Genomic DNA, 13,910 nt, shown 5'->3' with positions numbered 1-13,910 from the left:
GGGGTAGGAAAATAGCAGTGGCACAACCCTTTGAGAGATTGGTTGTGTATGTACTTCTGCTCCCTTGCCTCCTCATAGCAAGAGCTCTTCAGTAATTGTTTTAGGTCTGATTCATTAGAAAGCTGCCAAAATCAGGGCTGACACCGTAAGTTCCCTAACAAGCTTTAGTGACATTTTACGTGCAGATTCCACACAGAGGGATGAATAATATCCCATGCTTGATGTATCTGTGATTATTACCAGGATCAGAGGACAAAAGTTCACATAAAGAAATCTAAAATCGTGGCATTACTAAATCAAAGCCTGAAATTTACAGGCACTCTTAGACTGGCTCAGAAAACATCCGCACTTCTCTGGATGTTTTAAAGTTTCTCATCTAACCTGCTGTGAGGCATGAAACATTTTATTGAGGCATAGAGATTAGGCTAATCTTAAGGCATCCCCTTAGAAGCAATAATTTCAAATCTGTAGCCTTGTGGTATGGAAGTGTTTGGGACTGCTTGAGTCTTGTTTGTCCTGCGTAATGAAATTTAAATCACTGGGGCACAGAATCCTGCACTACATATACATATATATATATACATATACACACACACAAACATTGAATTTTACATTGCAGCATTGATTTATTTTACCTGATAATATATTCCATTGTGCCTATCAGGCAAACAATGCCACAACAAAGCCACAAACTCAGCTTTATATTACCCAAATGGATTTTTCCTAGTTGGAGTTTGTAAAAAATATAATACCATCTTAACCCACGTGAAAAAATTATAACAACATGTATTTCTGTTATTATTGTTATTATTAACCATATAGTGTTCTAAGATCTCAGATGCTCAAAATTATTTGCTTGTAAGTGAAAAAGACAATGAAAGGGAAAAAAGGTATCTCATCATACATGGGTGAGTGTCTCATTAAACCACTAACATTACATTATGGTGAAATATTTAGGCAGGGCATGGGATGATACAATGCTGCACAAGTAGGGATTCCTGAATGCACTGTTTCTTGCTTCGTGGCTGTATCTTCAAAACTGGCATTCAAGATGCTCAAATGTATGTGCTTTCTGTACCCAAAAGGTAACAGCACTGTTTGACAGTCATTTTTATTCATTAGCTGCAAAATTCCATTATCCAATTGTGTTGTGGTAGGAGTATAAAAAAATTCTGTGTATCTGAAAGCATCTGCCCAGACCTTTCCCTTTACTCCCAGAGCAGGACAGCAGCTTGGATATGAAGCAGTTGTTAACTGGAAGAAAATTCTGGGTCATGTAATGACATGCAAATTGTAAGCAATTGAAAAACATTAAATGCCACTGTGGTGAGTGGCTCCAAGGACTGGAGTGGTGCAGAGCCAGTATACAGCACAGGTCTGCAGGGGCTCCAGGGCTGTGTACTAAGCACACAATAATCAGTTTTTTCCTACTGAAGGTCAATGCCCCATTCAAGTGAAAAAATACTTCAATACATGATTAAAATCATGGCAATTTTTCTTCTACAGGGGGATATCTAGTCACACTGTCATTAAGTTCGTTTTCTACTTCACATATCTTAAGTGACCCACAGGATTTTTCAAAAGAAGAAATCCACCCCAGTGAATATTAATCCTTGGCTACTTCATTTTGGCTGATGTTGATAATATATTTGTATTTTCTAGTAAAGGCAGAGCTATGAGGCAGGCATTTGGCTGAACTGGTATTTTTCACCTAAAAAAAGCCAGTGCAAGTGCTGAGATCTCCCAATGGAAGTTCCATTGTTCCTTTGTGTTACAAGTTCAAGAATAACAGTAAAGGAACGCCTCAATTCCTTGTGGCACAGGATCATCACATGGAACACCATGGGAATATTCTCAGTGCATCAGTGATTATGTCCCCTTGGCTGCCCAAGCACCAGGAACTCCAAAAACCATTTCCAAAGCCTTCCTCTCAGTTGAACAAAAGCCATGCAGTCACTGGTCTGCAACTAAGTGCATTAAATGGAGTGCAGCTAGAGAGAAGTAAAATTGGAAAAGCCTTAATTCCACTGCAGCTGTTGCACATGAACCATGTCCCTTTGTCAGACATACCTTTGAGTTTGTTGTGTTCTGAGTCCGCTGGGAAGAGAGAGTCTGGAAAAAGTTTGGGGAAAGTGAGGCCAGCATACTTGGGTCTGTTCTCAACATAGTTCCGTACTGTTGGCTGCAGCTTCTTCATGAATTCTGGACAGGGTGTTCCCAGCTGCTCAATAACTTTATTCCACTGATCAATATCTGAACACCAGCAGTTAAGGGAAACAAAATGCAAACCCCCACGTAGCCTCCTGACATTTCTGCTTGTGTTCTCTGAGAATCCTCAGAGGTATTTAACTCCCTTCGTAACATCTTTACCGTCACTATCTTTCCTTCTCGTCTCACTATTCCTCCAGGTCCAACAGTCTGCAAAGGGAAAAACTCTCACACGCAGCTCACACAACTGCAGGGCATTGTGCAGTTCTGAAACCATGACCACCACAGAACAACACACAGATTCTTCTCCTTCAGTCAATGCTTGTTATCTCTTTTTTTTTTTTTTTTTAAACTTGAAATCCACTGACTTGCACTCCCTTTTTTTACATGCAGATAATTGTCAGTACATCAGCTGGGAAGAACAACATGTGCACCTGCCTCCCTATTCAGGCTGTGGAGAGGGACACCCAGCTGGTTTAAAGAAGTTCTGCACAGGACAAAAGTCTTCTCCCACTCATCTGCTTTGCACTTTGCTCTCTCCAATAACTTCATTGATGCTACTTTTTCCAATACTAGCCAAGCAGCAACCCCTCAAAAACAATTTGTTTGATTTTATAAGAACGCACTGGGACTCATTTTCTATTGACAAGTGATGCACAGGTGTAGAGAGATGTTTCTCTTTAACTGAAAAAGTGACAGCTACATTGCTAATCTGATACTGGCTAATGGGAAACAGGCTCTAATGCCTGAAAAGAAAGTGTATTACAGGCATTTCATACTGAGCTTTTCATCTGTTGAGATGTTGATATTTTAGTTTTCTTGTGCTAACATTTAGGCACCTCATGGGTGTTATGTAGCTCTTTCAGCCACATTCAGAACAAGACTGACTGTGCCAACAAAAAAGAAAATTATCAGTAGCATCTCTACATCACAATAATTCACAAAGCTAAGAACCTGATGACTACAAGGGAGAAAAAAAAAGGAGGATTACATGCAGCCATGGGTACATTGATACTAAGAAATACAATGATGGGAGATTTGCTAAGAACACACTGGAAAGAAAAGGCTTTGAAAAGACAAACAATCAAAGCATTTCAGCACAAAGATTTCTTTTCTTAAAAGTATTAAGTTATTATTTTCATCAGTATCATAAGTGTGGAGGAGTTTTCAAAATATTAAGAAAGATAAAAAAAATTGTCAGGCAAAAATCAGTTCTTGGTTGCAATAGCAATTTCAGATTTTACAAAGTATTTTATTTTAGAGAAATGAAAACAGTCTTGTAATGTATCTTGGAAAGTAAAGACAGACTAAATTTGGATTTACCTGAACTATCTTATTTGAACAAAAAAAAGGCTAATAATTCATTTCAAAATTGAAGGTTTACTAATCAAAAATGTTTAAAGGAATGAAAATCATTTAAACATATGCTTTAAAGGATTCTAAAGCAGTGTTTTAAATTGTTTTATTTTCAGCTGAAAAAGGTTGCTAGAAATAGCAGCAGTCTGGGAAGTTTTTTCTGAATACCTCTTATTTTTTAAACTAACATGAAGATTTATGAGATTTATGTAGAAAAGCCCCTCCCACACACACCCCCTGTAGGTTGTATGTAGCTTGTGTTGTCCATGAAAAATATTTTTATCAACAGAAAACTGAACAATTGCAGCAACAGTAAAGTTATCTAAGACTACAGCTGCTCAAAGAGCAGCCTGAATATTTCATTAAATATTTCATTAGAAAATAAAGTGGTTTGACATTTTAAACTTGGGTTCAAGTCAAGATACCTCAGTGACTGCTAGCTGAACTGCTTCAGAAGCAGGTCTCTGAGGAACTTGAGAACACAGAGTGTGTAAATGCTTTGCAGAAAAGAACAGAGAGTACAGAAATGAAGAGGCTGTTAGTTGTGCCAAGAGAAGCTAAATGGGTGAGAGAGCCAAGCTCTAAAATCATCACTGGAAGCATGACCTGTGTATGTTGAGTGAAGTGTTTGATAAACAGGGAGGGCCAAACACAGGACTTGCTTCAAAGGAGGTCACCCCTGTAGAGAGCAGGTGAACCATCTCCCAGGCATTTAGTGAAGGCCAAAGAAAAACTGATCTTTGGGATCACAGAATTATGTGGGACTTGGACACACTGGGAGGGAAGACGTAGAAAGATGGCCTAGACATGAGCAATAAGGGAAAAGGGGTACAAGAAGTTCCCAGAGAAGGGCCAACATGATGGGAACCACTGATAAGGGAGAAGGAAAATCCACAGACAGATCAGCTCCCACTGCACACATTTCTTCTAAGCTGACAGAAAGGCTCTCACTAAGAAATAACACACGAGCAGACTACCACCCACAACTGGGACATTTTGAGATGGAGTCACCAGTGCAAAAACCAGAGCCAAAGGCAATGGAACTGGCAGAGGCACCATGTTCTGCTCCTTGACTGGACTTGATTTGCAGGATAGCCCTGGACCTTTTGCAGCCCTGCTCTTACCAAGAGCCAAAAGGTCAGGCTTTATGTCACAGCAACCTCTGGGACTGGTTTTGAGTAATGAATGATCTGAATGGGTAATTGTGCTTCTTTTACTGTGTTTTTTCTGACTTATGTTGCTCATATACTGCCAAAACCCTTAAATAAAATACATTCATTTGCTCTTTAGATGCATTTACATGTACACACACACACAAACTGACATGATGGGGCACTCAGGATTGTTTTTGTCCTGATAATAACAATAACAAAACCATGCTAAGTGAAAGCAGTTAGATAATGTTTTAGTCAGCTGGACACACACATTTTCTCTCTAGTAATGGTTCTCCCCTTACCTAGACCTTAAAACCACTGGATTATATTCTGCTGGTCCAGCTCCATTTTACTGTAATATTTTATGCAGTCACCACGTGTGATGCATCTTTGATGTACCTGGTGATTAGAAGTTCTACTTATCATGGTATGTGATTAAAAAAAAAAGTCTTGGAAAAAATTATGAGGTCTACACATCAAGGCAAAGAAACAGCTTTCTCTAGCTGCCAGTCAGCATTAACTTCAGCAATTCTACAGGAAACAAATGTTACTACAGGACAGTCCTAATGTGAATCAAAATCTACAGTAGGTGACATGAATCAATTAGAGATTGTAACTATTGATGTTATTGAAAAAATGGTACTAAAAGTTAGTGATCATGTAACTATGACGGAAGTTTCCCAGGACACAAACAAAAAAAAACCAAAACAAAAAACAAACAAACAAACAAACAAACAAAAAAAACACCCCCCCCCCCCAAAAAAAAAGTCCCTTAAAGAAGAAGAAAAAAAAAAAAAAAAAAAGAGGACCCTGTTTTTCCTCTTGAAATTAAGCAAATGTTAGACAGACTGACATTTGGAAAGAATTCCAACCCAAAGCTCTAGAAAATGATGGAATGTTTGCTTAAAAGCTATTTGAATCAGTTCAGCTGTCCACTGCCCCGAGCAGGATGAAGGAAAATGTGTCAACTATTCACAACAGCTTCTGTATGATTTAAGACAGAAGAAGGGCTCTAACCTGGGTTTATTAGCTTGCCTCTGCCACTAACAATATGGCATTTAGTAACATTAAGATGGCAACATAGAGTTACAGCAAAAATTTAAGAAAATAGATCAAAAATTAGTATCTTCTGAATGAAGATTTATCACTGAGGCCTCAAGCTCACCCACCACCTTTTCTCTTTGCAGCTTTTTACTCTCCTAAGGGTGCTCCCCTTCACTTTCTAAATACTATTTGGAAAACAACACAAAGCTGAACTGCAGATTAAGTGACATATTTTTCTAAAGCAAAGGCATAAAAATTTAATAGGAAAATAACATTGTGAATTAACAATAAAGTGTTTCTTTTGAAAAAATCAGACTTCACAGTAAATTCATCTATTTAGAGGCACAGACTGAAAGTGTGCATTTTTTCTGTGCGCATTGATGCAATTTAGTTCAAAAATGTGGATTAAAAACCGGTGTTTTGTTCATTCAGTTGTAAACCTCAGATAAATTAAATTCCTGAAAATTTCTATATAACTATAAGGAAATTGAGTTTGGCTATAAGAGAAAATTTACAGTACTTCTCTGTCTCAATCAGAAAATATTAAACACATTGCTACAGTGTACAAAATAGTAGCTTCTAATTAAAAAAAAATTTAGACAGCAAATTATTGTCTTCCTATCTAGCCTCAAAATCACAACAATTTTTCTTTTTCCTTTTCATGATGTGTCTGTGTAAATCACATTCTTTTTTTGAGTAAAGAATTGTATTTTGTTAAGTTCAACAGCAAGGTTTCGCAGGAGTTACTGTTTGCCTTAGGGTGTTTCAGTTGTACTGCAATACAAATAACTTAATCTCTCATGTTTGTTCACCTGAAAGAGGAGCCTTTTTCTAAAATCCTCCTCGAGCAGTATCTATGGACTGTGGGCAACACGAGTAATTGAGCCAGAATGCCTGTTTCTAAGAGAGCTGTTGGAATTGTGCTGGACAGTGGTGGTGCTGGTGGGAATCATGCTTCCCTGCCTGCCACACTGGACTGCACTTTCTCCACCTGTCCAGCAGCACCTCCGCACCAGCTCTGCTGTACAGGAGCAGGATTTGCTCTTTGTGGATAAATGTGCTGCTCCTGGACATAATTAAAATTAGGACGCGTCAAATCTTGCTTTTCTTAAGGTAGGCACAATATAAACAAAACAGACACAGGATGTTTTGTTTGTAACAGACAGACAGGGGAAGATCATCTCTTTTCAATCTCAAAATCTTGAGGGAAAAACCTTGCTAATTGTTTTCCACTTAAATATGCATATTCCACCAACAAAAACTAACTGCTCCACTTCAGTGCTCATAACGTGTCAAATTTAGAATAATTACTGCTCTGCAGTTCCCTCCCCAACACCAAATTGTGGCAACAACTGCAAAGTTGATAGGCCAAATTTTTAAAAATTTTTTTTTAATTGGACCTTTCTTTTTAAAATAAATCTGCTAGAAAAGACACTAACCTGCTACACTGTGGGAGACATCAGTGTCACATTCAGATTTTATCCACAGTCCCACAATTTACACATTGATGCCAATGGAGTTTACAAAAAAACCCACACAAAAGGAATTGAAAATGCTACCATCTGACAAGACAGTAACTATAAAGCATTTTCTGTTCCAAGGTGAACACTTTGAGAAGAATGTGGCATTTGTAAAAATTAGGCTGCAACAGAAAATGCTGCGCACTGTTCAGAATAATAATTGCTATTTATATGGAATAACAGAATGTGGTGATAGCAAAAGCTAACATGTAGCACAAATAAATTACTTAAGAAGATTACCATTGATCATTAAGGAGTTAGGAGATAGCAGTGTTCATTGTGCAGATGCCATCATTAACATTTTGGATGACCATCTGCGGCTCTGTAACTAAAATTTCCAAATACTATTTTTTGGCTGGTATTTCATTCAGTTGCTGCTCATCTGTGCTTACACAGCAGTAAGCAAATCATAAAATCATAGAATGGTTTGGGTTGGAAGATCATCTCATCCCAAGTCCCCTGCCATGGGTAGGGGCAGCTTTCACTAGGCCAGGTTGCTCAAATCCCCATCCAACCTTGAACACTTCCAGGGATGGGGCATCCACAGCTGTCACACCACAAACATGTTACAGGTGTTTATAAAAGCCACCTAGGAGTCGGCATAGGAAGTAGGATCTTAGTGATACAGCACAATCCTAAAATGTTTCTCTTTTTGCTGTCAGTGAAGTTGGTATGAGCTCAGTTTGCTTCTGAATCTCAGGTGTACCTGCAACAACTTGGATAAGAAATCAAGAATAGACTCTCCTCAAGTCCAAAACATAGAAAACAGGTTCCTGGAAACTGTAGAGTTGCTCCTCTTCCAGAATCAGGAGAAAACAGAACCATTCTGTGTTTTCATTTGTGTAATTATTCAAAAGTTCCTTTTGCCCTTTACAAGTGAGTTTTTACAACAATTAACAGTTATTCAATTGCCCAGTGTTTAAGGAAAGACAAATTTTGGCCTCGAAGTTCAAGAATATTCAACAACATACACCATTCTATATATTCATGCATCTATCAGTCTATATCTATATCTATCTATCAGCTGAGCCACCTCCAGCAACCCTCAGCTCACTAATACTTCGTGAATCTTTTGCATTAGTTCTTTCCCTACATTTCCTCTGACTTCCAAGGAGTGGAAGCTGTATGCATCACTCAAAGGATGGAAAGTCAGCAAAGAGAAAAGGCTGAATAAAGAGAGAAATAAAAAAATCTTCATGAGAAAATATAATAAATATGCAATAGAGCAGTTGTCAAAATGTATGAACCGAGTTGCATTATTGGATAGGAGCAAGTGTTCTCATTTTCCTTGTATTTACATACAGATGGCAGGTTTTCCAAGATAAAATTATAAGCTGTTAGCACACTGTCAAAGTTCAAACAATTTGTGTTTAGTACAAACATTTCTAAAAGAGTTACATTGCTGTATTGAAAATAATTAAGTAGGCAATGGATAACCTTTCATCATTTAATAGTGCTTGGAGCGGATTTTTGCAGCCTGGGCACTCATTTTTTGGTGGTTTATCCACAAACAGCACTGTTTCCATGGAACCACTGCTCATTCAGCATTATTGCTCACAGAAAAACCACACCAAAAATTACTTTTCAAATAAAGTATAAATCTCATTTTGGATTTAAAGCAGAATTAATTTATTGTGCAAATAAAGCTGCTTTTACTAAGGAGTTTATTATTTCTAACTGCCAATGATGCCCTGAAAATCACAAAATGCTGTTTTGCTTACTGTTGTAACCATTAAAGCTGTACTTGTTTTAAGGTAAGACCACAGTAGACTTCTGTGCAAAATTTCTGCAGGCTCTATGTCTTTTTCCATCAGTTCAGTTTTCCTGACAAAGAAAAGGTACAAAAAATTAGTTCTTAAAAGGTCTGCTGGAACAGTTTCCAATAACCTGCTCTCTGTTGCTTTCAGAGCAGTCCCTGCATCTTCTGCATAAAGCAGAGAAAGATTTAGGGCAGTTATTGAGATCTTCTCTGATGCCTGAGAAAATAATTTTGCCACTAATGCTAGAAAGTACAAACCCATCTTTTTAAAAAAGATTATGGCCTGGGCTATAATGACTTGTGTACAGATATTGCTGGACTTTAAAGATAATTCTGACTCAATATAGCAGCATTTGTTTATGGAACCTAGGCAAAGTTATTAGGCAAAATATGTATATATTGAAAAGTATTTTCAGAAACTACAGTAATTTTTCTGTTCTGTATTTCACCAGCAATGCAGATCATTTTGATGTGAAGTTTGTAAGTAAATTAACTCTATGCCTGGAAGGAATCTATCAAAAGGTAAAACTATTGTTTCAGAGCACGAGTCTTGAAAAACATAGTTTTGTTTTGTTGAAATGAAATGGCCAGAAGTGTGGATTTAAAAAAAGAGGTCCTTCAAGAGTATTGATGGCTTATTGATGTATTTCTGTCTATTTTCTTCATCTCACACTGGTCACGTTCTTCACTTTCTGAGCACTGAGTCTCAGCTCAATGTCTGAAGGAGTTTCAACTCTGTGAGAATCTTTGATGATGTTGGTTATCTTCTGAAGTTCAGCTATCCTTCCTGAGCTCAAAAAGGCCCTGTTTATCTCCTGAATTCCACAATATGGCTTTGAAGCTCTGCCCAGCATTTTTTCAGCAGCTCAGTCGAAGTATAAGCTCATCAAATCTGTTGATGGCTGGAGAACTTCCTCTGCAAACACATCTGCTGCCACACCTGGCACTGGCTGAAGATTTCAAGAGCTCTGATATGACTGATGCCTAACAACTTCAGGGAGAAATTTCACATAGCCATAGAAGTGGTTTAGGTTAGGAAAAGAGCTCTAGGATCATGGAGCCCAGCTGTTAACCCAGCACTGACAAGATACCACTTAAAGTCCACTGAAGGCTGCCGGGGCCGCAGTGATCCTGCACTGGTGGAGTTTGCAGTCCTGAGGGATATGGGTCAGGTGAAAAGTCAGGACCCTGAATTTTTGGAAAGCAAAGTTCCAGCTGTTCAAGGAGGCTTGAACAATAGGACCCCTTGGGAAACTGCCCTCAGGGACAGGGGAGCAGGACAGAGCTGGCACGCATTTAAGGACACTTTCCACAGAGCACAAGAGCTGGCAATCCCCTTATACTCCAATCCCTACGTTGTGCATGGCTCGATTGCAGCGGTAGAATAAGGCAGAATAAGGCTGCATAAGATTGTGCAGACATATCCTAAGAGCAGCTGACATCACATCTCTCTACTGAATATATAGTTGTCTCCCTGAGCTTGTCCAAGCACAGGATTTTAAGGCACATTCATCCTTGTCTGCCCAAAATGCCTGCAGCAGCTAAGAAAAATGTGTAACTACACTTTCACAGCTCACCAGAGGAATAAGGCACCTTCTTGACTCCTCCAGATCACCCATGCAGCAATGAGAAAAGGTTAGCAGTCTCCCTCATAAAATCTTGAGGAGAACACATGGAACAAGAGTCAGACCCAGGTACAGCCAGCTCATTCCATTGTTCCTGAGGCAACACAACACACCATGTCCTTGCTCGAGGCACAATTAGGTGCAAGCTTCATGCTGATTGCTTTTTGAAAGCAGAACTACTGCTGTCAACACTGAAACGAAGTTTTCATATGAAATTAAAAAAAATAAAACTGAAAAAAAGAAAAAGCTGTAGCACACAATTATGTGCATCACATGCATACACCAAAAATGATGGAGAAATAGTAAAATTTCAAGGATCAGTAAAGACCACGAGGATTTTGGACACTGTCAATCATTCTTCACAACTGGGAGTTTAAAAGAGAATAGAGATAGGTTCTGTTCTCAGCTTCACCCCAGTGAATTCAGATGGATTACAGGAGTAGGACAAAGCAGCAGCCTAGCTAAGCACTCCACTCTTCATTTACTCAGAGGCATTTTCTGCTTCTGAATTTTGCTACTGAAATTTTTAAAGTTAGCTGAACGGACTATTTAGCTGTGTAAACAGTAACAGCATCAAATGACCTACACTCCTTAACCACTGGAAAATGGCAAATAGTAATTTTGCAGTCAAATATATGACTGACAGTGCATTTCTCATGAATATTCAATCTTTTAGCTTCAAAACAGCTTTTCATGGTTATTTATGCATAAAAATTGACACAAATTAGTATTAAATACTCTTCAAATCACAGTGTGGATGTGAAATGAAACACTGCCTGTTAAGAAAAAAATTGCTGATAGCAGATTCTGGTACACTGCCAGGCTTAACCCATTTTATGTCAAAGAGGAAACTTTTTAAAAGAAACGGATGTTTAATTACTCTTCCTCCTGCACTTAAACACATCCTTAAGCATGCTGCCCTCGAGCTCTGAGGGCTCAGAGTCCCTGCTGATGGAATTCTCCAGCTGCCCGACTCCATCACTCGTCTGAAGAAATAATCTTTTTTACAGCAATGCTAAGCATTTTCTGTGTAGGTTTAAGGCAGGGGATGGCACGAGGTCATGGATCTCAGCAGGCTGGGTTGGAGCTTGCAGCTTCCCGACTGGTTTTCAGCTGCACAGGTGGGCAGGGGAGCCAGAAGTGCTGAACCCCTGCTCGTGGCTGCTCAGCAGCAGGGAAGGGGTGTGGGGGGTGGATTTGGAGACAAGGTGGCTTTGAGGAGCAGCCTGAAAGCAAAGCAATGGTATCATTCTCTGTCCATAGAATAGCCATGGAACAGCAGAAGAAAAGCAGAGAGGTACAGAAAACACAGAGCAAGTTTAGCAACGTATCATAAATACAAATGAAGAATGTGAACTCAATTACAGGCCAATCCCAAAGAAATCAGCAGCTGGTAAATGACAGTTTCTGTGGAGTTACTGCAATAATAGATGGCACACAATGCTTTAATTATAGAGGCTTTGTGAAAGTTCTTTTTAACAAGCGTGCAGCTGTGTCAAAGAAACCAGTTTCTGAAATGCTATTTAAGACATATTCAATTATTTTTGGACTTATTTGGGGATATCTTTAAATGTTAGCTTATAAAATGTAGGTCTATGAACATAAAACCAGTTATGACTACATCACTGAGGGATGCTCAAATGTTTGACTCCACACTGACAGGAAACAGAAGCACGGCAGATCTGGAGCACAAATCGGTGCTAATTTTTTCCATTAACACACAGAAGGGAAACGTTTACTTTCACATAGGCAGAGGAGATGTGCTCCAGATCATACAAAGACACAAGGAAAGTGTATTGCTCATTTCAGTATGGGTATGCTCACCCAGCATTTTGGGCAACACACAAGTTAGGATCTTACTAGGCAAGGCTGTGAAAATATTAATGATATAATTACCTACTTTCATTTCTTTAATGCTCTTCAGATGATAGTTTTTCCACATTTTGATCAAATTATTGAACTCTTTAAAATGTAAATGAGGTCAGAAGTGCTGAAGTGAGCTGGTAAGTATGTGCATATACACACACAAGTGTACATGCACACCTACTCAGAGAGAGTTACATAAAAATTAGTAATACCTGGAAACTCCTCTGTCATCTAAGTACAGAATTTAAAATACAAGGGAAACTCGTACAGAGGCCATATCCATTTCTCATATTCATGACCCTATGGACAGTAAAAGACTGGAGTTAGATCAAGCATGTACTTATCTCAGTTATTGTTACACACAAGGAAGTGTTTCCACAATCTGATAAATACTAAAGTGCTTCAATAAAGCATGGAACAAAATAAGAAATATGGCTGCCTCAGCCCTGAGTGTAGAATGGTCTCTAAGGAAAACAAATATATTCTTAGTCTGCTTGTCCATTCATTTAGTGTGTTTATCTGTAAATCACTTCTTGTTGATGTCAAGAATATATTCTGCTTTCACATAATAGTTCCATGCACTTAAATAAAAGATGGCAGATCCAAGTCCATTACAACAGTTTCCCAAGAATCATCCAGACTTCTGAGTCATTAAACTACTACCAAGTGATGATTTTAGTCTTGGGAAGAAGTTGTGCCCAAACTGAAATAATTCCCTACTTTTGTACTTTAATACCACTTGAAGAGCAACCACACAAAGCAAATAAGCAATTTAGTGAGTCTATAACAAGTAATTATTTCTATGATTTATGCCTGAGTATCACAGAGATGCAGAAATGTGTGTGAAACACAGAACCTCTAACATCTCTCACTGAGGTAAGCAGTGACTTGTGCTTACCCTTCTACCACCTTCAAACCCCCCCCTCATTTGTGCAACACGCCCCTCCCAACCATACACCACCAAATTAATAAAGAGACATTCATAACAACAAAACTGTGGTCACTGGCTGCAGAAAGTGATGCTGATGAACTGTGTGGGATGTTGTTTTCCATCTCCTCGTGCTGTACTTACTGCGGTTTTCACCTAAGGCTTTTGCTGAGAGGCAGTAATGGTCTGTTGACATTTTGGTTTGCAGGGATTTTGCAGTGGGACTTAACCCAGCTCTTTTAGGTACACAACAGAGGTATGTGAGCACTAGTCTAGTGGGAAGGGGCTGGAAGGGAAAGGGTTGCAAGTACCTACTGGGGCTAGAATGGCTGCTAGGAAGGATACGATCAGTGCCAGGAAACAACACAGCACCTTTAATCATTTCTCCCATGATGCACCCTACTGACCACATGTCAACTGAAAACAAAAATGAAATGAAGGTAAACAAGA

General features: G+C 38.8%; 1 protein-coding gene across 15 annotated transcripts in view; it reads right to left on the bottom strand.

Annotated features, from left to right (window-relative positions):
* MAPK10 (mitogen-activated protein kinase 10) overlaps positions 1-13,910 on the bottom strand; it is a 137,578-nt gene that overhangs the window by 15,478 nt on the left and 108,190 nt on the right. For 14 of the 15 annotated variants that reach the window (XM_053941086.1, XM_053941084.1, XM_053941080.1 and 11 more), the window contains one exon: positions 2,071-2,253. In XM_053941086.1, coding sequence (XP_053797061.1) covers positions 2,071-2,253 — 183 coding nt within the window. Of the gene's footprint in view, positions 1-2,070; positions 2,254-8,942; positions 9,107-12,744; positions 12,833-13,910 lie in introns of those variants that run through there. The other variant, XR_008430585.1, reaches the window with a different exon arrangement.

The sequence above is a fragment of the Vidua chalybeata genome, chromosome 4 (assembly GCF_026979565.1).
Source record: "Vidua chalybeata isolate OUT-0048 chromosome 4, bVidCha1 merged haplotype, whole genome shotgun sequence".
NCBI lineage: Eukaryota > Metazoa > Chordata > Aves > Passeriformes > Viduidae > Vidua > Vidua chalybeata.
The sequence above is the reverse complement of the archived record's forward strand: the minus strand, read 5'-3'. Positions and strand labels throughout refer to the sequence as shown.